This window comes from Sapajus apella, unplaced genomic scaffold (assembly GCF_009761245.1).
Source record: "Sapajus apella isolate SASKATOON/1434 unplaced genomic scaffold, GSC_monkey_1.0 scaffold17, whole genome shotgun sequence".
In the NCBI taxonomy this organism is placed as follows: domain Eukaryota; kingdom Metazoa; phylum Chordata; class Mammalia; order Primates; family Cebidae; genus Sapajus; species Sapajus apella.
Window position 1 is genome coordinate 15,291,202 of NW_022436957.1, and position 26,697 is coordinate 15,317,898.

The 26,697-nt window shown below is 43.8% G+C and overlaps 1 protein-coding gene across 13 annotated transcripts in view; it reads right to left on the bottom strand.

Moving 5' to 3' along the window:
- Window positions 1-26,697, bottom strand: part of SH3KBP1 (SH3 domain containing kinase binding protein 1) — a 374,021-nt gene that overhangs the window by 48,406 nt on the left and 298,918 nt on the right. For all 13 annotated transcript variants that reach the window (XM_032286049.1, XM_032286045.1, XM_032286048.1 and 10 more), the window contains 4 exons: window positions 25,758-25,809; window positions 22,906-22,986; window positions 19,493-19,652; window positions 742-827 (listed from right to left, as the gene is read on the bottom strand). In XM_032286049.1, coding sequence (XP_032141940.1) covers window positions 742-827; window positions 19,493-19,652; window positions 22,906-22,986; window positions 25,758-25,809 — 379 coding nt within the window. The remainder of the gene's footprint in view (window positions 1-741; window positions 828-19,492; window positions 19,653-22,905; window positions 22,987-25,757; window positions 25,810-26,697) is intronic.

The following is a 26,697-nucleotide window of genomic DNA, read 5'->3' on the forward strand; positions in this document are numbered from 1 at the left end:
ATTCCCTGTTTAATAAATGGTGTTGGGAAAACTGGCTAGCCATATGCAGGAAGCTGAAACTGGACCCCTTCCTTATACCTTATACAAAAATTAACTCCAGACGAATTAAAGATTTAAACATAAGAATTAACACCATAAAAACCCTACGAGAAAACCTAGGCAAAACCATTCAGGACACAGGCACAGGCAAGGATTTCATGACTAAAACACCAAAAGCAATGGCAACAAAAGCCAAAATAGACAAATGGGATGTAATTAAACTTAAGAGCTTCTGCACAGCAAAAGAAACAATCATTAGAGTAAACCGGCCACCAACAGAATGGGAAAAAATTTTTGCAATCTACCCATCAGACAAAGGGCTAATATCCAGAATCTACAAAGAACTAAAGCAGATTTACAGGAAAAAAACAAACAAACCCATTCAAAAGTGGGCGAAGGATATGAATAGACACTTTTCAAAAGAAGACAAATATGTGGCCAACAAACATATGAAAAAATGCTCATCATCATTGGTCATTAGAGAAATGCAAATCAAAACCAAATTGAGAAACCATCTCACGCCAGTTAGAATGGCGATCATTTCCCTTCTTTACAAAACTGTAACACCTAAAGCCAAGCGAGGGTGCCAGCCTGGCATTTCAATGGCTTTGTTAGTTCTCATAATGCTGGTTGAAAGCAAGCCAGGCTGTGAAGTTCTTTACTAACTCTGCAAAGAGAAATGAGAACACCGTCCTTACTCACCGATGTCATTGCTGCGGTCCGAGAGATCTTTGTCCAGGATGCCAGAAAGCGAACTGCCCACCAAGTCAATCTTTGGACCGTCACCCCTACATTAAAAACAGAAGCCCAGAGATTTAATAATTGGTGTGTGTCCTTGTCATTCTGTCAGTTTTCTTGCTGCACACACATGAAGGAATGTGCTGCGTGTGGAGTGGGTGGCACTGTTGCCTGTGAGGGAGCCGGAGAACCAACAAGCTGACTAGCCACATGGGATGGGGTGCAGACCAGCTGACAGGCTGGATCTGCCCCCTCTCCAGCACAAGTCTTCAAAGATGGCTATTTTAATAATGACTTTTCACCAATGCACCTCCAGCCACAAACCCTCCTGCAGGGTACACCGGGTGCAGTGTAGGGCCTGCTCCTGCCCTGTGGCCAAATAAACACTGGCTAATGATAACTGGGAGCTTTCTTTTTAAGGAACAAGGAATTTAGCCAATGCTGCTTGTCAAAGGTCAGCTACTTTTAACCTTGAGAAAAAGGTTTTCTGGCCTGGGGCTGTGGCATCAGCCAGGCTGTTGACAGGCGCAAGGTGTCGAGTTGAGAGCTGGCGGCCTGAATGCTGGTGCTGGGGCTCAGGCCTGTAACATTAGACGGCTCCTGGATGGGTGCCCCATGTTCATCAGGACACGAGTGACTTCCCTCTGTATCTGGGCTAGGAGTAGGTCTTTGGGATGAGAACAGGCCTCCAAGATGATGAGAGAAACCCAGCCTTCTCGTGCACAAACAGAAGGTTCCTCCAAACTCCTCCACAAGACAGCTCTTCGGGCCCTTTTGGGGGGATGAGTCACAAACGAGTTTATCCAAGGGCTATGAGAACAGTGAAACAGGAAAAGATCCTTGCCCATAAAATGAGAGAGAGAATCTGAGTAGTTGTTCCCAGCAAAGTAACAGAAATAGTCCATCTCACAGCCCCTGAAGGCCACTGTAGCCTGAAGTTACACCTCACAATGAGTAGTAACAGATTTAGTCAGCAGGCACTTGTCATGTACCACTTGCACTGGGGGTATTCAGAGGTGGAGCCTACTCGGGAAGGGCTCATGGTCTAAATGGAAGAGACAGCCAGCCAACCACAGGTTCACATGGCCTAGGCTGTAAGACGCAGGTGTCACAGTCCTATAAGGAGAAAGGACTGGGTCAGTGCAAGATCTGTGAGGCAGAGGGTAGGCGGGCACACAGAGGAGGTGGCGTTACACTTGAGCCTTGGAGGAAAAGGGAGAGAGGACATATTCCTAAGAGGTGTGATTGAGCAACAACCCCAACGTAGGTGAGAGTGCCAGTGTGGCCAAGGCTCCCAGGACCAAAGCCTGAAGTTTTCAGACAGAAGTGACAGGACAAAGGCTGGCAAGGTTGGTGAACACCTAACTGCTGGGCTGGATACTACAGGGCTTGGTTTACCTGGGAGGTAATGAGGGGCCGAGGGACAGTTATAGCAGGAGACCTGTATACCTGGAGGTCAGGTCAGGGCAGGTCCTGTGGGTGAACTCCAAACCAGGCAGCTGACAGGGGAGACTGCTGGGTTTTTCACTCAAGAATGGTAGTGAGCAGGGTGTGGTGGCTCATGTCTGTAATCCCAACACTTTGGGAGGCCAAGACGGGAGCATCACTTGAGCCCAGGAATTTGGGACCAGCCTGGACAACATGGTGAAACCCTGTCTCTACTAAAAATATAAAAATTAGCCTGGTGTGCTGGTGGGCACCTGTGGTCCCAGCTACCTGGGAGGCTGAGACAGGAAGATCACCTGAGCCCAGGGAAGTTGAGGCTTCAGTGAGCTGTGATTGCGCCACTGCATTCCAGCCTGGGTGACAGAGTGAGATCCTATCTCAAAAAAGGGGGTGTTGGTGGCACATGCAGCACAACATCTATATCTTTGTGATGGTAGAAAAAGACCAACGGAAGGAGGTGAGTACTCAATTCCCAAGCGAACAACACTGCCTTTTCCATCCTCAAGCATCCTTCACCAGAGGAGGGGCAGAGGTAAGAATACCAGGGACCAGGCCTGGGCCTGATGGCTTGGCCTCCACTAGAAAATATAGCTCCAAGACTGTCCTGGGAGTATGCATTACGATGTTGGCTGTGCCCTTTTGAGCTAGGCTGAAATAGAAGTTCAGGTAGAGCATGAACTCCTGTACTTGGAAAGGAGAAGCAGCTTAGGCTTCAGAGAAGGACCTTTATTTCCTGCCTCACCCTAACTTCCTAAGGCTGTGGGCTCCCCCAGGCCAGGTTTCCATAGCAGACTCCTTTCTCCATCCCCTGGCTACCCAAGCTTGGGCCCTGCAGGGCCACTGCCTCTGATAGATCCCGAGCCAACAGGAAGGGCAAGATGAAGGACATTTATTTCAAAATATTTCAGGGCCCCAGCACCCACAAATTTGAAGGTAACCTGAATAAAATGTTTCAGAAATGCAGAATTATTAGCAGAAATGTGTTTTCATTTTCAAGAGTCTTCTTTTCCCCAGATATAAAGAAATACGCTCCTGGGGACCCTTAAATATCATTATTTGGAACCCACAAAGCCCGGAAGGATTGGGTGCTGCCATCCTTCAAAATAACAGACTAAACACAAATTATACTCACAGCCAGACAGAGCTGTCCTTTTTGGAACACACCAAGGACCAAAACTTATAAGAACACATGTCCTGTCCAGGAGAGAGAACACTCAGGCAGTGAGTCTAGTGAACTCTATTGGGGATTTTTTTTTCCAATCAAGAGGGAAAGATGGTTTGAGGTGACACCCCCCCTGTGAGCAGCTGGGATTAAGTCAGAGGGGCTGCTGATGGAGAGATGAAGTTTTGCTCATGAGTTAATCACATGTATTTCAAAACAACTCAGCAGTTTCTGAACATGTGGCTTATTTGTGCATTATGGTTTGTCAATCTGGGATCTGCTGTTTCCCTCTGTGATTTGACAGCTGGAAGCTTCCAGTCAAATGTGAGCCTGTCTGCAGAAACTGTAGAGGACCCTATTGTGCATTACTGTGCTCGTCTCACCTGGGGCTTTATTACTTTACTGCCCTTATTTTCCTTTTATTGTCATTCTCAACTCTTTTATTCTTTTATATGTTAAAAAAAAATTTTTTTTGATATTGTCTCATTCTGTCGCCCAGGCTGGAGTGCAGTGATGCGATCTCAGCTCATTGCAACATCCACTTCCCAAATGGGTTTTATGAAATAGTATTTTTTTGCAGTGTTATCTGTAATGCAGACAAACTGAAAAGAACTGGAATTTTTCATAAACAGGAAAATACTTGAATAAACCATGATATTTGATGGACTTTTATACAGCCACGTGAACGATATTTATAAATGTCTTATACTAACAAGAACGAATGCTTATGTTGCAATGGTAAGGGACAAAGGCAAGTTCAAAACAACACACACAGCAGCACACATACACCCATGTGCCCTCCTGACATATTAGGAAGAGCGATTTTAAGACTGAAAGAATATTTACAGGGGTTACTCCTGGGTAGTCTGATGGGTAATTTCTACCACCCAGCTTAGCAGCTGGAACATGGCAGGGGCTCAGAAAACATCTGTGGAACTAGAGAACATTTGCCACATTTTCTGAAATGGGAATGCATTATGTATTTGTACAATAAATACACTTTTTCCCTCAATACCTAAAGTAGTATGCTGTTCAAGATGATTACATCTATGGGAAAACTGGTAGAAAACAAACCAAATCATACATACGAAAAAGATGAGATTCATATTCTCTCTCTCTCTCTCTTTCTTTCTTTTCCTGAGATGGATTCTTATTCTGTCACCCAGGCTAGAGTGTAGTGGCACAATCTCGGCTCACTGCAACCAACCTCTGCCTCCTGGATTTCAGTGGTTCTCCTGTCTCAGCCTCTTGAGTAGCTGGGATTACAGGCATGGGCCACCACATCTGGCTACTTTTTATATAGAGACAGGGTCTCACAATGTTGGCCAGGCTGGTCTTGAACTCCTGACCTCAAGTGATCCGGTCGCCTCGGCCTCCCAAAGTGCTAGGATTATAGGCGTTAGCCACTGTGCCCGGCCTAAAGTTTACTTTTAATAATATTGACTAGATACTCATCTAATTCAGGCAGCTCATGTTCTCTCTCCTTTCCCACCAATAGTATCATCAAGGTAAAAGCTGAGATTGCCTGGGTCCTGCCTCACAAACTCTCCTTTAAGAATCACCCAGGCAGTAGGTGCCCCACGAGGCCATCTCTCCTGGGAACTGATTTGTGGGGCAGGGATGGAGTTGTGAATCCTAGACTTAAAAATCCAGGCCAGGTGTGCTATATCTAAACCTGCTGTTCATCACCTATGTGACTTTGGCCAGGTTACTGAACCTCTCTGGAACTTGGGTGCTTCATCAACAAAACAACTGGTGAGCTAGCTTGAACAGGATCACCTCTGAGAGGCATTCTAGAGCTCTCATTCCATAATTTCGACATTATAGAAATGTTAGAGTCTGTGGTGGGGTTGGGGTGGAGATGGTCCTATGAGTTGTGGGCAAATTCTGGGACATTTCATCATCTCCTTTGCCTCCAGATCTTCATGTCTCTGGTCAATGTTGGGAATTCCTTCCCTTCCCACTTGACTTGAGCAAATGTAACTCATCCTTTTAGAGATTCCACCTCTCTTCCTCGTGTTTCCTGTATCACACCCCTGTATCCCAACTCTTATCACAGCATTTCATATTTACATATGTACCTAGTAATCTTCCCCACTTATTCTTCAGAATGGCATTTTGTTAGATTTTTTTCCTCCTAGTATAATGCGTTATACATGTATGTGTGCCACAAAGCTTTTGTTTAACTAAATGAATAAGCTAACATTGTGATATTTCTGGGCCTTGTACACTTCAGGAAATAACCTGTGGATAAATTATATTCTTGATACAGTGTGGGTGGCTTATAAACAACAGATATTTATTTCTCACAGTTCTGGAGGTGGGGAAGTCCAAGGTCAAGGTGCTGGCAGATTCTATGTCTGGTGAGGGCCCAGCTTCCTGATTCACAGAAGACACCTTGCTGTGCCCTCACGTGGTAGAAGGGAGAGGGGTTTCTTTTATAAAGGCACTAAGAGACTCATGAATGGGTTCATGAGGGCTTTGCTCCAACGACCTAATCACCTCTCAAGGGCCCCACCTCTTATTCTGTCCTTCGGGGGTGAGGATTTGGATGCATGAATTTGTGGGAGGGGGAGGTATAAACATTCAGACCACAGCACCTCCATTCTCAAAGTGTTTCTCATACTTGAGTAATGTGTCAACACTTTTTAAACAAAAAACAAATTCTTGCAGATCCTCATGTATATGTCTGTTATGGGCTAAATTGTGTTCTCTCAAAATTTATATGTTGAAGTGGTAACTTCTCAATACCTCAAAATGTGACTATATTTGGAGACAGGCCCTTTAAAAAGGTGATTAAGTTGAAATGAGGCTGTTAGAAGAGGTCTCAGAAGAAACAACCCTGCTGACACCTTGATCTTAGACTTCTAACTTCTGCAAATGTGAGGAAATAAATTCTATTGTTTAAGCCACTCAGACTAATACAACATCCCTGTTTGAGAAATCATAAGAAACAAAAAGCAGCCCGAGACAATGGCTATCAATGGAAAACTGTTGGTACAAGCGCATTTTTTTCTTTGCAACTGTTAAAATTATAAAGAATACCACATAAATGAAAAACAAGAGTGCAAATTGCTTGTAGCTACTAGAAGCTCTATGCCCAATTTTAGGAGCATTGTTCTAATGGCACTGGATAAAAGGAAAGAACTATTATGTTCCAAGTTGGCCAAGGTAGCTGCCCCTCAAGTGGCATTTAGTGTGACCTGGGGTGAACCCTTGTCAGGGAGGGGCTTCTAACTCAGGAGAGTGTTTTACATCTCTGGGATTTGCCTGCAGGCTCCATACAGATTGTCCATCAGCCTGAACCACAAGAAATAGGAAGAAATAGGAACTAATCATCCCTGACCAACTCCTCTCCAGATTCTAAAGTACCAGCCACATGTTGATAGGAAGGAGATTGGGATCCCTCCAGTCTTTCCAAGTGAGCCCTGATCCCTCATGCCAAGTGCCAGACACAGGCTTAAGTTGAAATGATCTTCGACACAGGGCCAGAAGCAAGCCTATTTTGAAGACACAGTAGGTGAAGTTTAAAAAAGGTTCTGATCCTTCCAAGTAGGGAAGCTGCAGCTGGTGTTTTGACAGTGTTCAGACTGTGGGTGTGTAAGCACTTTACAATGTCTATTTGTAAATGCCTTTCACTGTATTTATAGACTCTTACAACAATGCTAATGAATTTCACTTCTGAAAAATACCAGAATTTCTGAAATTCTGTGAAGCATGTGTCTGGAGTGGATGACACCCAGTGAGGATGCAGCCCCTCAATGGTTCCTCTTCTTCTCAGTCTGCCCAGCATGTGGGTGCTGTTTTGGCAAAAGGGATGTTGTTAAGTTCAGAGGAAAAAGAAAAAGTCCATCCTTTTGTGATTTACAAGCTCCTGCAAGTGTTTTTATCTGGTGGGTTTCTATGCCCACAGCTGTTAACTAAAAGGAGAACATAAGAGAAGTCAGGTGATATCACCATATATCCAAAGGCATCAGAACAAAGTTGCCCTTGTTTCTAATTTTTAAATCAAAGTAATGCAATGTTCTCATATTTTACCTAGCAGTTTTCGTTATGGACACTTAGGACACATGACTTGGATAGGCAAGTACCAGCTAAGAGTCTCCTTGTTTTACTGAAATAGGAACCTAAATCACAGAGAAGAGACTGATGAGCCCAAGAACCCCGGCAGGCATAAGTAGAACCTATGATCCCACAGAAATAACAGCAGCTCACCTCCTTTGAGAATGAAAAAAGAAAAAGAAAAAAGAAATAACAGAAGCAGCCACTGTTTACTGAATGCCTATCATGTGCTAGGTACTAGAATAAGTACCTAAAAAAAAAAAAAGAAACAAAGTCTTACTCTGTTGCCCAGGCTGGAGTGCAGTGGCATGATCACAGCTCACTGCAGCCTTGAATTCCTAGGCTCAAGTGTTTCTCCTGCCTCAGTCTCCTGTGTAGCTGGGACTACAGGTGCATGCCACCATGCATGGCTATTTATTTATTTATTACATTTTTTTGGAGATGGGACTCTCGCTATGTTGCCCAGACTGGTTTTAAACTCCTGGCCTCAAGCAATCCTCCAGTCTCAGCCTCCCAAGTCACTGGGATTACAGGCATACTTTAAGTACTCAATCCTCACAACCACCCCTTGATGTACCTACTATGCCCAGGCCCTTGAGTGAAGGGCTCATTGCCCCCACTGCCTACTGGGAGTGCTGTCAGCAAGCAGCTGCCAGTTGTTACCTCTTCCAGGGACCATCTCAGCTGCAGAGAGGCTCCTCAGCCAAGGCACTCCCTCCCCTCCAGGGCAGTCCACACCCCATGGTATCAAAGTCTTAGCCATCTAAGTCCAACATGAGATGACTCAGATGGGTTGTTTTAGCTCCAAAACTTCCTGTGGATTTGGCCAAGGCTTTCTGAGCCAGTGTCACATTATGACTTCTCCCTCCACCCAATCCTGCTTCCTTCTTGCTTCATAGGTACTGGACCCTAAAACATATCTTCATACTAAATGCTGGCTCAGGGTCTGCCTCCTGGAGAACCCCATCTGTGACACCCTTGTTTTCATTTATATAGATAAGGAAACTGGGGCTCAGTGAGATTAAGTCACTTGCTGAATAAGGGCTATAAAAGCAGTAAAGTGCCGGGGTCTAGATTTGGGCCTATTAAGTCCAACTCCAGAGCCCAAGCTCTTGATTCCTTCTCAAGCTGCTTTAGTCAGCCTTTTGGTCTTCCAGGCTGGGGATCTGGCCTTGGGGACAGTGAGTCATCGAGGATGCCAGGCAGCCTGTGTTACCCTGGCTCACTGCCAGCTAAGTAAATTACCTTTGCCTCTCTCAGCTTAAAAGTACTAACAATAAACAAAAATCATGCACTCAACCTATCCAGGAGCCTGTTCTTCCCACTCAGACCCAAGATATAAGATGGGGCTTGTGTACAGACGGGAATGTGGAAGATGCACTATGTGCATCTCTTGAGACTATGAACTCAGCCAGTGGCATGGCCCAATTTAGCCCAAGTTGGGACAGTTAAGCCAAGACATGTGGTACGGACAAGGTGTTGAAATGCATAGGAAGCCAAGGCAAGCAAACAAACAAACAAATAAATTAGCAGCAAAACAGCAGCTACACACACACACACACACACACACACACACAGAATCCACAACCTTTTGGAGGTGAGCAAGAATGAAGGGAAAAAGAGCAAATCTGCCAATTCCTACTGAACCAAAGATTCTAAGTCCATATGGTGACTTTGGCAGTCCTCCCAAGGCCCCACGCCCCAGAAAGGAGGTGCAAGGGTTTGGGCTTCAACCACCTACAAAATTTTACAGGGGGGAAAGAAAACTGGGAAAAAAGGAAAGGAAAAGAAACAGAAACACCCCATTGCCTGTGCTTAGGAAACCACTGAGGCACACACCACGCATCCTCTATTTTTCATCACTTTTCATTGCATTGGGAATAGATGATAACAGATGTCAAATGTGCAGATCCTGGAGAAACCACTTGAATTATCATATCTTCTTTTTCTATGACTTTTTATTTTATTTCAATAGCTTTTGGTGTACAAGTGGTTATATGGATGATTACAGAGCAGTGAAGTCTGAGATTTTAGAGCACCTGTAACCTGAGTACCTGTCTTCTTTCTTTCTCCAACTCTGCAACCTTGTTTATCACTCCATCCTAGTGTAAAACTACTGTGTCTCATTGTTTACCTGTGGCCCTGTCCAGTCATGTGCCTTAGGATGCGAGGCCAGCGCAACTGAGTGCTCCCTTCCTGCTCTCCTGGCTGCCTGCTCGTAACATCTCAGACTTCAGCTCTGATTGTTAAAGCTGGGTAGAGAGTACCCAGCTGAAGCCCCCATTTTATTACAGACAAAAGTCCTGCACTTTGATAGTGGGAAGTGATATACCCTGCACTCTGATAGTGGGAAGTGATATACCCAAGACCACCTAGTTGATTGGTGGCAGAGCTGAAACCAGATGGAAAGTTCCTCATGCCAAGCCAGTTCAATCTTTCCTACCACATTTTGGATGACAATAATGTAAGTGAGCAACTGCATGCATAGGTTTTATGCTCCAAGAGATGTTTTTCTCTCAAATCAACAATGACAAGAGGGCTCCGCCCATCTGTAAAGATGGCAGATGTAAAGCCAGTCCTTCAGAAGCATTCTGCCCTGGGAAGAATGTTATTGCCTACGGAACTTGGATCCTTCCATCAGGAAAGGACAATATGGGAGTATCAGTAACCTCAGTTTCCTTTGCTCCTCAGATGAAGGGCAGAAGGAGCCTCCCTCCCTTTCCCAGAAGTCCAAATCCAAAGGTCCTGCTGTTATCTGCTATGAATCCCCACATACTCGCCTGGTAGCTAAAAATGTCCCAGGAATCTCAGGCATTTTTGGATTGAAAAAGTGGTCCCATTTAAATGTGGGACAACCAGAAGGAGGCCAGGGGCACAAGAAGCAAAAACCAGAGTGGTTTTCCTGGCAGCTCTCCCCTTGCGTTGTGCATCCTTGTCTGGCTAAGCACAAACAAGCTCGGCTATTTATAGACAGTGAAGACATGCTGGAAGGTGATGGTAAAGTGCTCACTCAATTCCCCTCCAAATTTCTGTTCTTTGTGTAGACTGCAAATATATCTGGAAGCAGGCCTCTCTCCAGAGCCCATCCAGGACCTGACAAGCCCTGCAATCCACTATGGCACAAGGATGATGACATCCTTAGACCTCATCCGCAAACCCATAGCTTGACATCTCAAAGAGGCGCAAGGGGCTTTAAAGATGCTGAGCTCCCATCTCGAGCAATGTCTGGAGGAGGGAGAATTCATCATCGTGTGTCCGTGAGAAAAGTCTGCAGGGTGCCACATGGAGGAAGAGTACTACTCAAAGAAATAGCCCATGGAAAACATATTATAGAAACCAATTAGCACAATGCATGCATGAGGTGTTAACATTTCCTACTATTTCACTGCCTGATTCTGGCCATCAGCGGCAGGAAAATCAATGTGGCTCAGTCTGGGCTGAGGCTAAATCCCATCACTATGGTTGGTACGCCCTATGTGTGGGTGGACGGAAAGAGCGAGAAGATAATATGTACAAATGGAATGAGGTCAGCAAATCATGCAGATGTCCCTAAAGTATGACAAGGTGCTTTCCCCAACTCCTGTGCTCTATGGGACTACCTTCTATCAGTTCCTGGCCTTCACTGAGTCCTGGCTCTTGTTGTAGCTGGAGAGGCCACTTATGCTTCCACTTTGAGGATGTCCACTTTTCCACCTAATTGGGGCCCCAGAGCCTGACACAGGAACCCCTCCCCCATGGAGGTCACAGATTTGGTGAGTGCCTCTCAAGTTGCCAGGCAATGAACTAGGGCCCTGAGGTGGAGCAGTTTGTTTAAACACTCCACACCCGAGCAAGGCAGGCCTTGTTGTACCATTTTGCAGGGGAGGAAACTGAGTGAGACCTAAGAAGGTGAAGACCTTGCCCGAAGTCACAGGGTATCTAAGAAGAGGGGTGGGGTTTCAAACCTGGTGTGCCTGGCCCAAAGCCCAAGCAAGCAGTGGGTGGGCCTGGTTACCATAGTTAACTACTACCTAGAAGAGGACCTGGGCAAAGGTAGTATTTTCAAATACTTAACAAGTATTTGAAACAAATAAATGAATCGTACACACACACACACACACACACACACACACACACACACACACGAATTCTCTTTCCTTCCTGAATCTATATCTAGCACCCATTCTCCATCTTCTTTCCATAGCCAATTTCTTACAAGAGAAGTCTACTCAAGCTTGGCTGCCTGCCCATTCTCTCTTCAACTCACCCCAAATCTGTCTACTGCCCACAACCGTTCCATGGAAATTGCTCGACTGGGATCACCAAGGGCCAACTAATGAGCAAGGCCTGGGTCTCCCTGGCTCTTGAGATGGCAATGGTCTCACAATGTGGTCTCTTGACCAGTAGCAGCATCACCAGCACTGGGAGCTTAGGAGAAATGCAAATTCTCAGGCCTTAATTCAGAGCTATTGAATTAGAAACCTGGGCCGCCAGCAATCTGTATTTCAACAAGCACCCCCAAACCCCCGTGATTCGGATGCACACCCAAGTGTGAGCACTGCTAATCAGTAGTTGCTCCACACTTCCTCCTTCTAGCTTCCATGACATCACACTCCTCCTACATTTTTGGATGGCTCCTAGGCCTTCCTCCACCCTATACACAGTGATTTTCCCTGCTGCTGTCTCTACTCTCTCCTCCTCCTCTTCTCCATAATCTCCTGGAGTGGTCGTATCTACTCCATGCTTATAACTACAATTTATAAGCCAATGACACTCAACTCTGTAATTTCTTTTTCTTCTTCTTTTTAATTTTTGTTAGAGACAGGGTTTCGCTCTTTCACTCAGGATGGATGGTGTGTAGTGGTGTGATCATAGCTCACTAAAGCCTTGAACTCCTAGGCTCAAGTGATCCTTCCACCTCAGCCTCCCAAGTATCTGGGACTACAGACATGCACCACCATGCATGGTTAATTTTTAAAACCTTGTAGAGATCTCTATGTTGCCTAGGCTAGTCTAGAACTCCTGGCCTTAAGTGATCCTCCTGCCTCTGCCTCTCAAAGCACTGGGATTACACATGTGAGCCACGGCACTAAGCCGACCCCTGTAATTTCTAGCCAAGACCTCTCTCCTGAGTTCTCCAAAGATATGTCTTCATCCTGATTTGTATTAAAGGAGCGAAACACACAAAAATCACACAAGGAATAACTAGTAATCTTTAGAAAGAAATTTACAACACCTGAGTAATCCCAACTCAAAATAATGGGCTAAGCATCCAAGTATACAGTTTATCTGCTGACTTAGGGAACATGCACACACACTCACTAGCTTTCTCTTCCTCTTTTTTGATTAATGGATTGATTAGTTTATGCCTAACAAAAGGGATGAGGTCTTTTCTACTGCTTTCTTTCGGTGGGCATGGGAGCTGGACACCTCACTGAGTGATCAGTACCTAGAAGCTTATTTCCTGCCATATCATAACCCCGGGGTCTTAAGCCAAGATGCCTTGGTAGATCTAAAGAAAAAACTTCCATGCTCATAAGTTGATTCCAAGAGAGACATCTGCCCTTCTCTAAGTACTTAGTTGATGTTTGGCATATAAATGTTTATTTAATACTTGCCTCAAGCTAAAATGCCTCAGAGCTCATCAGTCACTTAACTCCCAGTATTTCTCTGAAATCCAGTGTTCCAGCATCAACACAGGTTAAAAAAAAAAAAGCAATTCCACTGCATGCTGCCCCTCCCCTTATCCTATGCTCCAATTCTCTCAGTATAGCCACCAGCCCTTCACAAGAAGGGCACAAGGTGTGTTTAACATTTAAAGCAATAGGTCATCTCCACGTGGCACAGGTCTGGAAAGTCACTGGGCCTCCTGCCCACAACCTGGTGTCCACCACCCAACTGCCTATCTTTGAAAGCAATTCCTGGGCACATGTTTCCACATGTAAAGTCAATGGTCAGTGCCCTCTGGGATGTCTGAGACACAGTAACCAACTCCCCCATATCTGGAACTTTCTTGTTGAATGATCTGCTTCCACCCTGACACTCTCAGCCACCGGCCAAAGCAAAAGCTATCTACTCTGCCCAACAGAGGATGGAGCCAGCAGGTTCACACCACCTGCTACCACATTGTCAAACCCTTCTTGTCGCTATCATCAACTCTCAGAACACACCAGCACCCATGTGGTAGGACACTGACTCATAGAACATTGGCCTCCCTAAATCCAGCCCTTGCCATCTTCCTGGGCCTATGGTGACCATGTGGGTGATCCATCTCCAACTCTGGCCCTTCCTTCCTTGGTATCTTCAGTTCTATAACCTTCATTCATTCATCTTCAGTCACCCACATTTGTGGCCACAACCGTTGTGGATATTTTCATCTTCCAAACAAACCCACCTCCAAGGTTGTAAGCACCAACCTCCCCTTTCTGAATACCATCTCATGTGCTTCCTTCCAGCCATTGACTTTGCCCTGCTCCCACTCCATCCTTGCCTGCCTCACTTTCTTTCCTTCATCCCAGACCTCCTCCCCACATCTCTAACTCAAAGCTCCCTGATACCAGCCCCTGGCCACTCAGAGAGCAGGTGCAGCGGAAGACAGGCAACGCTCCCCAACTCAGAGTGAAGGTCCTGCTCTAGCTTCTCCGATCTTTGGGAAGAAAATCCTTATGCCTCTGTTCTTTGGGAAGAAAAATGCCAATCCTTATACCTTGGGATGTCTGAGTTTGGGAGGATTAACAAGCCTGCTGTGGACTAGCCAGGCTGCTTCTACCTCATTCTCTATCAGATTTATTTCCTTTTGAGGGCACACACCTGCCCTGCCCCTCAGGTTTCTGGATTGCTGCCTCCCAGTGCATGCAATTACTAGAGCTAAGGGCAGCCTGCCTCTCTCTAGCATTTCCTTGGGTTTTTCTTTTTCTTCTTTTGGACTCTTCTCCCAAGTCTCAGGAACTCTTCTCATAGAGGAACCCATTTTTATTCAATTGCGAATGCACCTTAATATTATTATTATTATTATTATTATTATTGAGACAGAGTTTTGCTCTTGTTGCCCAGGCTGGAGAGCAATGGCATAATCTCAGCTTGCTGCAACCTCCACCTCCCAGGTTCAAGCAATTCTCCCGCCTTAGCCTCCCGAGTAGCTGGGATTACAGGTGCCCACCACCGCACTGGCTAATTTTTTGTATTTTTAGTAGAGTTGAGGTTTCACCATGTTGGCCAGCCTGGTCTCAGACTCCTGACCTCAGATGATCCACTTGCCTTGACCTCCCAAAGTGCTGGGATTACAGGTATGAGCCACTGCACCCAGCCCATCATTGAATTTTTAAATCGACACTGGTATTACATTTTTGAAAGTCTTTTCTTCCTGTTGAAATTCCATACGAACTTACTTTCTAGAAGTGGGGAGAACATTCTTACGAAAGGTCAAGTATGTTACGATCTGAGGAAGAGAGCGATCACTGTAAGAGCCTTCATGTGCGTTTCCACTTGCTCAGACTGAACATGGGCTGCTTACTGGTGTCATTCTGGTTTTCCTAGATATAATTTCTGAAAACTATGAACTGGAACACCTGAGTCCAACCACTAATATAATTATTACTAATTACATTATAATATTAATATAATTATATTGCAAGTATTAATAAATAATATATAAATATATATCATTTATATATACTTATAAATATACAAATATATGTATATATTTAACATATATTTATATATTTAACTATACATTATATATGTATAAATGTTTATAATATATAATACAAATGTATATAAATATATAAAATATATTTATAAATATGTTATATTAACAATATATTTAAATATATTTATAACATAACATATATATTATATATTTAACAATATATATTTATATATTAATATATACTTATAAAATTTTATAATATATATTTATATTATTTATAAATATATATTAATACATAAGCAATATAGACATTTATAAATATATAAATCTATCAATATATCAATATTGATATATTTAATAATTTATCATTTATCAATATATCAATATTAATATATTTATATTGATAGATTTATAAATATATATTATTTATTAACATATTATTCATAAATATTTATTTATTTATTTATTTATTGAGGAACAGTCTCACTCCGTTGCCCAGGCTGGAGTGCAGTGGCACCATCACAGCTTACTGTAGCCTCAACCTCTTGGGTTCAAGCAATCCTCCCACTTTAGCATCCTGAGTAGCTGGGACTACAGATGTGTACCACTGTGCCTGGATAATTTTTAAAAATCTTTTGTAGAGATGTGGTCTCAGGTTGGTCTCAAGCTCCTGGCCTCCAGTCATCCTTCCACCTTGGTCTCCTAACATGCTAGGATCACAGACACGAGTCACTGTGCCCAGCCCTGTAAAACATTTTTTTGTTAAATGAATGTATCTAAAAGTGATGATGCTTTTCCTAGTTATGTACAGTATTCTTTTTTTGTAAAAGATGCTAGTTCCTGCTCAAAGAGAAAGAAATTACTCTCCTCTGAAAGCCACACTTGGCAGCAAGATTTCTGGCTGGTGAGAAGCAGCATGAGCCCGGACACTGCAGCTGGAGTGGCAATGCCTAGCTCTCAAAGAGAGCTGCTCACAGTGACTGCATGTCCATGTATTCAATCATCCATCCGTCCATCCATTCATCTGGTCAGGTAAATACTGGTGAAGATCTGGGTTCACAAAGAACACAATACCCTTTTTCTCCAGAGGACCACTGACACAAAACTATTTGAATTAACATTTCTACCTCCACTAATTTGGCAGAACAAAACAAGTTCATAAACCAGTATACAGGCTGGTTGTCCAATTGCTTAGCAAAAAAATATGAAGCACATTAAGTATTGAGGAACAATAAGCCTTTCTCTGATTTTTAGAAGTGTTTTGTGTGGCAATCCATGGCATAATAGTTTACGTAGAATTTAAGACACACATACTAAAGAGCTTGTACAGAGTCTGGGAAGGACAACAGGAGAGGCAAAATTGAACAAAATATAAGCACTGGCACCTCCCCCTCTTTTAAGGAGCCATGGCATTCAACAAGTGTTTGTTAAATGAGCCACTACCATATGCTCAACACCGTAAGGCATGTGGAGATGACAAAATACACTCTTGATCTGCTTTAAATCTGGTGAAGAAGTCCGGGGGTGTTTGCATCCCAAGTAGCACAGCATGGGGCCCAGCACTAGGCTAAACACGGGTGGCAGGCATTTGGAGGAGAGAGCAATCGTGAGATCTAAGGGAAGGCTTCCAGAGGAGGGCATACTAACCGGGACTCTCAAGTCTGGAGCATGAGCAGGCACTTGAGAGGCAGCCAGGCAAGAAGGGGTGAGCACCGTCAACAACTTGGAAGAATCTAGAGCAATGGCTCTCATGGTGTGGATTCCAGCAGCAGCAACTTTTAAAAATGGAAATTTTCAGGCCCACCCGAGACCTACTGAGTCAGCAACTGTGGGGATAGCACCCAGTGATCTGTTTTGAACAAGTTTTCCAGGTGATTCAGAGGCACGCTCAAGTCTGAGAACCACTGAGGTAGAGCAGGTGCTGCCCTCCCTTAAACTGAGTAAGCAGGAATCTCAGGGCTTTCCTCCCTTTCACCCTCCTGCAAACCAGTGTCTCGGGAGCTAGGCAGCCATGGAGTGTGTGGAGGGCTGGGGGCTGACCACCGTCTCCCAAGCTGCTCAGAAGGCATGCACTGTTAAGAACAATTACATCTTCCACTGGCTTCACAAACCTCTCTCATGCATCTGACTTCATGGCCTGGACTTCTAACAACTGGATACTGGGAGGCCCGGAGGCAGAAAAGAGCTAAGCAGAGGAGGGAGGCAAATAAACCTCTGTGAGCCCAGAAGTTTGGTGGTGATGACATGTCTCCCCCAGGCTTGCAAAGCCTATACCTATCCTATAACCAGAGAGTTGCGAGCAACTCTAGAAGGCAAAGTGGCAGTTGAAATTCCACTTCTCTTCCAATAAGATTGTTAGAAAGAGCAGCTGGAATATTTTGGAAATTGTTATTGAGCTAACGGAAATGTTTGTAGCCCGAGAGACTAATAGAATTTGCCAGTGTGTGTCTTCGGCTCTCCTTTCACCAACCACAAAGTGATGTGCAACCTTTGCTGCTCCACATCTTCCCCATTTGTATAGCTCATGTTCTTTTTGGAAGCACTTTCCTTTACCTAAGCTTTTTCTTCTGATATACTAGCTTCTGGGCTGACCACAACACTGAAATGGTCCTTGCTAAGATCATCAGGACTGTCAAGTGGCCCCTATATATGTGTGTGCAAAGAACCTTCTATTGTCAGTCCATAGGAGAGGGTGCAACATAGAGAGGCCTCACCAATTCAAATGGCACATGGAGGCAGTTGTTAGATTGATTCTTGAGAGATGCTTGTAGAATGATGCAGGTGAACCAGCTGCTACTCAAATGGGTTCACACGCACCTGAGATGACCACAGCTCTGTATGGACTGGGCAGCCAGCCTCCCACACACCCATGTTGCCATCTGCCTCTATACTTGAGGCTGGGGATTGTGTTTTTGCTGTTGTCATTGTTAAGAAAAGCAACTAAGCCATGCTATAATATGGATGAATGTTGAAGACATCATGCTAAGTGAAATAAGCCAGTCATAAAAGGATGAATCCTGTATGATTCCACTTATTGAGGTACCTGGAGTAGTCAAATCCATAGAGACAGAAAGTAGAATGGTGGCTGCCAGGGGCTGGGAAAGGGGGGAAATGAGGAGTCACTGTTTAAAGGGTGCAGAATTTCAGATTCACAAGCTGAAAAGAGTTCTGGAAATGGCTGTACAACAATGTGAACTTAATGCCACTGAATGGTACACTTAAAATGGTTAGGATGGTAATTTTTACACTGTGTGTATTTTACCACTAATTAAAATTTGTCTTTAAAAAAAGGAAATTAGCTCTTCTTGTCTTACTGCAGCATGCCTAAATCAATAGGCAATAATCAAAATAACAATGAAAATAATGTTGATTTGCATACTTGAGAATTATTTAGGTGCATTCCATTATCATCTACTATTTACAGATGAAGAAAGCGAGGTGAGAGGACAGTGTAGCCAAGCTCCTACTCCTCCTATGAATGAGGTGGGCTGAGATTCCAGTCCAGAGGCCTGTCTGACTCCAACACAAGAGCTCTGAAACTCATGCGACTTTCACCATGCCAACTTAGCTCATAAGAACAAAAATTCAGTGACTGTGTGTTGACATGTACATCTAAATACCTCTGGGTCACTGACCTGCCCTAGTGTGTTACACCAACATGTATAATACATATATATTTTAATATTATGGTAGAAAGTTCTGGCAATGAATTTACAGAGAAAATTCAACAGTTCCTTGCTCTGTGTTAAATATCTCAGGTCTGAAACACACAATGTCCAACTCTAATTTCATGGAACACATGTATCCAGCCAGCTGGCGAATGAATTTTCGTTCTGTCAAGCACATCTCAGAACACATGCCTGCATAAAGCGTGTCCCCAGCCTTTGAGGGTCTTAGAGCTCAGAGACATTCCCGGCTCTGGGTTCCACAATAGGCTGTACAGTGAAGAACAGAGGGAGCCTGGGGTGTGAAAAGAAGCCCTGCAGAGCAGTGAGAGGGTCGGGGTTGTAGCCACATGTGAGATGTACACACTTGGGGCCAGCACAACATCCAGAGGGACAAAGAGGTACATGCCACCTGCATTTCCAGGCTGAAGGGCAGTTGGCCTTGTTCTAATGAAGCCTAGAAAAAATCTCTATGTGTGAGCAAGGTCTAAAGCCTGGGTAACCAGTCCTCATCTGCTAATCCTGAAACCCACACCCCGCCCCTCAACCTTGCACTCACTTCTGCCCGAGTGCAGAAGCAAGGACAGAAGTGGCCAGTGTCTTCAGGTAATTTTGCTGGAGGATGTAAGAGGGAAGCTTGAGGGCCCCCTTCTCCTCTCCCTTCCTCTCAAGGTCTGTGGCAGTCAGTTCCCCTCCTGTGTTCCTTCCATAGCCGCCCCACACCCGCCCCAGGTGGTGAGAGCACAGCAGTACCTGGTGTGTGTCAGCGGACCCACCGGTCGCTCTGGCCTTCTTGGGGGCAGTGCACCAGGTCTGCTGAGAGAATTGGTCTTAGGTGGCCGAGGCTTTTTTGGCGGTATGGCAGGAACGGAGGGCTTCTGTAAATCCAGTTTTGGCTCTCTCTCTGGTCTTTCTTTAAATCATTGTTTAAAGAAAACAGATCTAGTGTAAGTGACAGTACTTAGATGCAGATTACTCATTTCCTGCTTAAAAAAAAAAAAAATCACTGATGCCATCTCTGAAGGCGAATATGGAAGGCCAAGAGCACCAGTTATTCTTTGTCAGGTTAGCAGAAGTCTCACAGAGCTCACTGCTCCCTCCCTTGCTCACCTTCACTCATGTGGATCCTTCGCCTGAAGCGCCCTTCTGACCAACCCCCACCCTCGGCATACTCCAGCTCTTCCTTGGAAGCCTGGCTAAAACATGACACTGTCATGTTCACTTCTTAACAGCTCAAAGACAGACTTCCTTCCTTCCTCACCTGAGCATTACAGGGCAGTGCTTTACAAACACACTCAGACACTTTCTGGGTGTTTGCATGTTTGGCACGGCCTGTAGGCTGACAGCCCCTGAGGGCAGGGCCCATGTCTGGCCATCTCCTCAGAGCCATATGTGGTGGTGGCATGGAGCCAGTGCTCAGTAGAGGGCTGAGGGGTTTGGTCAGTGGCCCATGGGATCTGCTGGGTGTGCAAAGGAAAGAGGCCTGACATGTCTCAGGCTGGCCTCTGAAACGGGCCGCGAGCTAATAAAAGGGGGAGCGTTTTAGGGAACAATGAGTTCTGGATTCTTCTTGTGCACAGTTTGAACTTGGAAGGTAAACTAGGACTTTACAGGTATATGGTTTCCAAGGCTTTTTGGAGTCAGAGCTATTAGAATGAAGTTGAAGCCAGAACTTTTGGCTGAATGGGGCAGTTTTGAGTGAGGACCTCCTATTTTCCGTTCCCAACTAGCCTGCCCTGTGTGTGGTATAAAAAGCATACATCCACATTCTTCTTGATAAAGATGGAACTTCAAAGAGTTTCCCATTGGACCATAGGCAAGCTCCCTATGCTTACTTGTAAGATGGTACTCAGGACATCTTTTACTTGCAAACACAGACTCACGTTGTTTGGGTGCCCAGATGGTTGGCAAAAGGTTAAAAAAAAAAAAAAAACTCATAGGGGCTGGGTGCAGTGGCTCATACCTGTAATCCCACAGCTTTGGGAGGGCAAGGCGGAAGAATCCCTTGAGGCCAGGAGTTTGAGACCAGCCTGGGCAACACAGTAAAACCCCATCTTTACAAAAAACTAGCCGGGCATGGTGGCATGTCCTGTCCCTGTAGTCCCAGCTTGGGAGGCTGAGGCAGGAGAATTGCTTGAGCCCAAGAGTTTGAGGCTGCAGTGAGCTACAATCGCACCACCACACTCCAGCCTAGGTGACAGAGCAAGACCCTGTCTCTAAAAAAGAAAAAAAAATTAAAATAATCCCATCAGGTATTACTGTGCTCATCCCTACAATGTGGGGAAATATACTCCAATCAGGAACGCTGGGAACTCATTTTATGGCACACAGGGGACAGAGGAGGAAGGGTTCTGTTGAAATGCAAAGCAGGGGACATTTCTCCTGTGGCAGTAGGACAGGGACAGGAACTCCAGCAGCCTGCAGGACGAATGGAAAAGGGAATTTGTGCTGACCCTACAGGGAGACCAAGTCTCTAGGTAGGGCTGATTCCCTATTGCATTTGACCAGGGCTTTTGCCTCCCTGACCCACTGTGGCATAGAACAAGGGATCATGGGAGGGAAAGGAACCAGCAATTTGGGGTCACTTGGTCAGCCAATTAGGGTGGTTGTTCACATGTAAGCCTAGTCTGTATGTCAGCATGGACTAGTGCAGAAAGTGTCCCCATCACAGAGCCTGGCTATTACCTAGAAACTAGCTATCTATCCTCTATGAGGACAGAGGGTGGTATCTGATTATTTCATACCACACATTTTTTTTTTTTTTTTTTTGAGACAGGGTCTCACTCTGTTGCCCAGGCTGGAGTGCAGTAGTGTGATCACAGCTCACCACAGTCTTGATCTCCAGACTCAAGTGATCCTTTCACCTCAGTCTCTCAAAGTAGCTAGGACTATGGATGTGGGCCACCAGGCCTGGCTAAATTTTTTTTTTTTTTTTTTTTTTGGTAGAGACAGGGTCTTGCTATTTTGCCCAGGCAGGTGTTGAACTCCTGGGCTCAAGCAATCCTCCTGTCTTGGCCTCCCAAAGCGCTGGGATTACAGATGTGAGCCACTGTACCTGGCCATACCAATGCTTTTATATCAAAGAGTTATTCATATGGTATATACTCAATGGCTGTTTTTTTCATCAATCTGTGACATAGACCTGGCCTTCACAATGAGGTTCCACAACTCAACTTCTAACTGCTCACTGTGAAGGAAAGAGGTATAGCTTCTTAAGAGCTTGCAATGTTGGCAAAATTTTTGGCAGGCTGATATGAAATATTAAATTTCACAATAAAATTTCATGAGGCCACCAAGAAGCACCTCCAAATAATTACATTCATTAATTCAGCATTTCTCTTGTGACTTAAAAATAACTGCTTTTTAAAATGGAATTTGCTCAGCCTCCTGTTCATAATAACGTAGCACTTTTCCCATAAAAATGTGTGATCAATCAAATCCCAGACAGCTAATAAAATGAGTCCTTCTACAGTATGCAGATTTCTTTGAGAGAGACTCTCAAAATGGTAAGAGTGAAACATGTTCATAAACTTGACTGCAGGACACACATTAAGCTACTTCCCTGCCAATGACACTCCTGACCACCTTCAGGATACTCCAGGGACCGAGCTGCTTTTCCCACTATTAACATGCCACCCCACCTCCTCCAACATCCTTGACCAAGGATATCTGTCTGTAATAACATTAGCCAGAGTCAAGGGTCCATCAGTGACCAAAGAAAAGAGCTTTCATTTGTTTATTTCTCTGGATGTGAATTTCACCAAGCCAAATCCATCTATCAACAGCGAACAAGCACCTTGGGACACTAGGCATGAAGGACGGGCTAAGCAGAAAATGACAGGTATACACTAGGCCCTAAAGGAACTTACACCCAACTTTGAGGTGTGGAAAGGGTGGCCATGGTAGAGACATCATGAAATAAAAGCAACGTGTTAACTGACTAGGCTGGTTATTTTTCATTTGATGAGAGATTCTGGTCCCACGAAGTACCACATAACCCTCTCCTACTTCCTTAGCAATAGGATTTGTAAAAGCAATCAAAACAAAACCATGATCAGCATATTCCAAAGAAAAATCAAATTCTGTGGGTATTCTGGACTAGCCATGTAACAGACAGCTTCAGCTCTTGCTGTCCTAGAAGTGCCAATGAAGAATTGCTTTCATACCTTTTTCTTCTGTTCTGTTGGGAAGCATTTCTGGTCTTTCAGGAGGTATCTTTTTAAGTTCATGTTTTCTCTCAGTGGTACCTAAGAGGGAAAGGGTAATAGTGATCAGAAAATGTTTTCTCTATTCATTTATTAGACACACCAGCATTTTATCAGGTAGGGCAAATCAGTAAGTTTTTTTCCCCGAGTTGGGTGTTAGCATTACCTGGCAAATAGGAGCTGTTTAGAAACAGAAAGCAGAAATCATCGCTGGCCTATGTCATTAAATTCACCTGCCTATGTATCCTTAATTTATAAGAACACCACTAATATTTTCTGATATTTAAGCCTAATTTCCTTAGGCATCAAAATAGTCACAGGAAATCACTGGGTGGGGGCAGAGAATGTGTATAAATAAATAAATGTCAGTTATCAAATAAGGGGCCACTGAATGTTGTATTTTACCAAAAAAAAGGGGGGTTTCATAGGAATCTGGATCCCATTTTGTAGCCATTTTAAAATAGGGCCTGGAATTATTTGACACTCCTCTCAGTAAGAGGTGAGGTCTACATCCCCTTGCCAGGAATGTGGGTGGGCTTATGACTACCTCGATCAGTGGCAGGAATGATACTACATAATTTCCAAAGCCAAGTCATAAAAGGTCCTGTAGTTTATGCTTTATTTGCTGGAATACTGAACCTCCATCTAAGAGTTAAAACTACCCTGGAGAGGCTACATATAGATGCTCCAGCCTATAGCTCCAGCTGAGCCCAGCTTTCCAGCTACCCTTGTCAAGGGGAGCCAGACATGTGAGGGAAACATTCATCTTTGAAACGGATCCTCCAGCTTCAGCTGGTTCAGTATTCCCAGCTGAGGTCCCAGATATGAGCAGGGACAAGCCATCTCAGCTATGGCCTGCTCTTGACCCACAGAATCTGTGAACATAAGAAGATTGTTGTTTCATGCCACTAAATTTGGGGTCCTTCAAGTATTACATTTTTTCATATGTACCACTTAGCACTTAGTCTCTACCCACATGGATCTTTACCCACTGCAGCTGCTCCCTTACCTGGGGTTTTCTCATTGGTGCCAGTGGCCTAAGGCATGTAAGAGCACTTGAGAAATAGCTAAAGCACAAACCAGTCAAAAGTACTCCTCTTATGTATGGACTGGGTTGAGTTCTTAACAAATTCTTTACATGACCAGTTCCATAGATGGGTGCTTGGTATTGGAAATGTCAATTACCCAATCTCAGAGGGCAAAAGAAGTTAAAAAAAAAAATCCACCCAACATCTTTATTTAAATCCTCTTAATGTTTCACTACAAATTAAATACCACATCTCATTTCTGTCAATTTCATATCTGATTTTTTTTGATCAAATAATCAAACACAAGGAAAGCTGATGATAGAGAAAATATGAATATCTACCTCTCCATTACAAAGCAGTTCCCAAGATCATTCAAGCAGGATAAATGAGCAGTAATCGATGAAGATTAAACGCCATCTTGCTTTGCCCCACAGAGACCCATCATAAACTTTGGTAAAATTGTTTTAAAAGGGTAAGAATTTGCCTACCATATTACAATCTAGTCTCCTAACAACAATGAAGTCAGTATTATTCCTAGAGACACAGGAAGAACTGACAATCCTACTATATTGAAGAATCTAATCTTAGCTACATTCTAGATTGCCTGAGCCTTGGACTCCTCAACTAATCTCCACAGTCTCTGATTAACTACCAAAGCCTATAGGGAAAGGGGTCTTCAGAAAAAAGCAAATAAATAGCTTGCTTCAATTTCAGCAAAATAAAAATATATGGCCAGAACCACTAGGTGGCAAAATGAAACTGCTCGATGCAAACAAGGATGGGGGTGGAGCAAAAGATGTAATTAACATCCTATTTCAGGGCTTAATCTCTGTAATTCTCAATTATGCCAAAGGGAATGGAAAAGGAATTTGGGGTCAAGTTTTTCACCCTAACTTGGTGAGCCAAAAGAACTTAAAAATCACTTCTTAATAAGTTTATAAATAAACAAATCTGGAAATTTATTCATAATTTAACTGTTAAAGAAATGTCGTAATTGTGAATGTACAGAACTACAAATACTCCTTTTCTTCTATTTTTGTTGTTAATCTTTTAAATGCCACTTAACTAATTATTCATGGAGGAATTTTTCCCTATAATTAATTTTAACAGTTATAAAGAGGACTTCTATTGGGAAATATGAAATATGATTTTTATATACGAGAATCCAGTGTGCAACGAGCTACCAAATGTCCAATATCAAGTCTTCCTATATTATTTAACCTGAATAGCTGAACTACACAGAAAAAAGTCAATTAGATTTTTCAAAATTAAAAAAGAGCCATGAGAAAAAGTAGTTATTGCTAGAAAAACATCTTTTTGTTGGGGGGTAAGTGAAGTCAGTAAAAATTTTGGTTAACCACCTGAAACAGACACTGAAAATTCAGCAACACTGTATGCGCACAACAACGCTATGACCCATGGGAAATAATTTTCCCTAAGCTGACCTTCAGCTGGGCACAGGTGAAACAGGACAATTAAGTTCTTTTCTCCACAAAAGCTGTTTATTTTAAAAATCCAAACTTGTTTTTTTAAAAGTTCTTTCTGATCATCCTCTTTGGGAGCCTAGATTTTTACACTATACCAGTGTTACATTTTAATAGTATGTTTATCTTTTAGGAAAAACAGAAGTATCTTTAAAACCTGCCTGCTGAGATCAAATCGTTAACTTCCCAAGTTGTCAATATATGGCACTTGAACCAAGAATCCTGAACTCTACACTGAGGATGATTTGAATATATGCAAAAAGACTCACATTTTATTTGATGGAACTGAAAGGTACGTTACCTGCCCCTTGTTTGATGACAGGAGCGGATGGAGGTGGTGGCTTCTTGGGTCTCTGAAAAATTAATCAAAATTATACCACATGAGATTGTTGGCAAGCCTATCCTCTCACAGAAGGACCATAGACATTGTTTTCTATGTGCAGTTTGGACAATTTAGAGAACCTCTCCAAAAAAATTGAGCAATCCGCTCTCCAGGGAAGTCAGTTTTTGGCACCTCTAAATAAACGCTAAAATAAATCCAGTCGGCAAAACAAAGCTCCAATCGACAAATGAAATGCCATTTCCCCCTTTCTAAGTTTGTAACAGCCTTCTGGAAAAGCACGGCTCAGCAAAAATGGCCTGAAACCAGCAAGCACAATGGTACTCCTACGATGAAGCTGCATTTGTAATTAAGATTTAATCTGCTGAATAATCATGCAATTCGAAAAGAGTCACTGTAAAGATTCAAAATCGAATCTGCTCTGGATGTAGGACCTTCAACAAAATGCAGGCTAATGGCCTGCTGCAGCCACATCAGGTTGCAAGCCTTCTGCCCCTTCCTATGCCGAGTCTGGCAGGCCATTTGTTAGACACCCTACAGACTCATTGTACAACTGATAAACTGGAACAGAGGGGGGTTTTTTGTTGTTGTTTTGTTTTGTTTTTTTGCATATCAGCCGTGATTTGTTTTTCTCACACCCTGTCACTCCGTAGGTGATGGAGGCAGCAATGCAATCAATGGCATACATCCCTGAATTGGTTCCAGGGTAGCCAGCATTTTCTTGTCATCCAGGATTGACTGTGGGAGGGAGATGATCAGGCTGGACTTGGCAAGTTATTCTGTGGCCAGAAAAATCCAGCCAGGGCACTGTTCTTTGACAGCTGTTTTAGGGGGAAGGGGGACCGAGGGCAAAAGGAGAACCATCTCAACATCAAAATCTTTAACGAAGGAAGGACGAGAA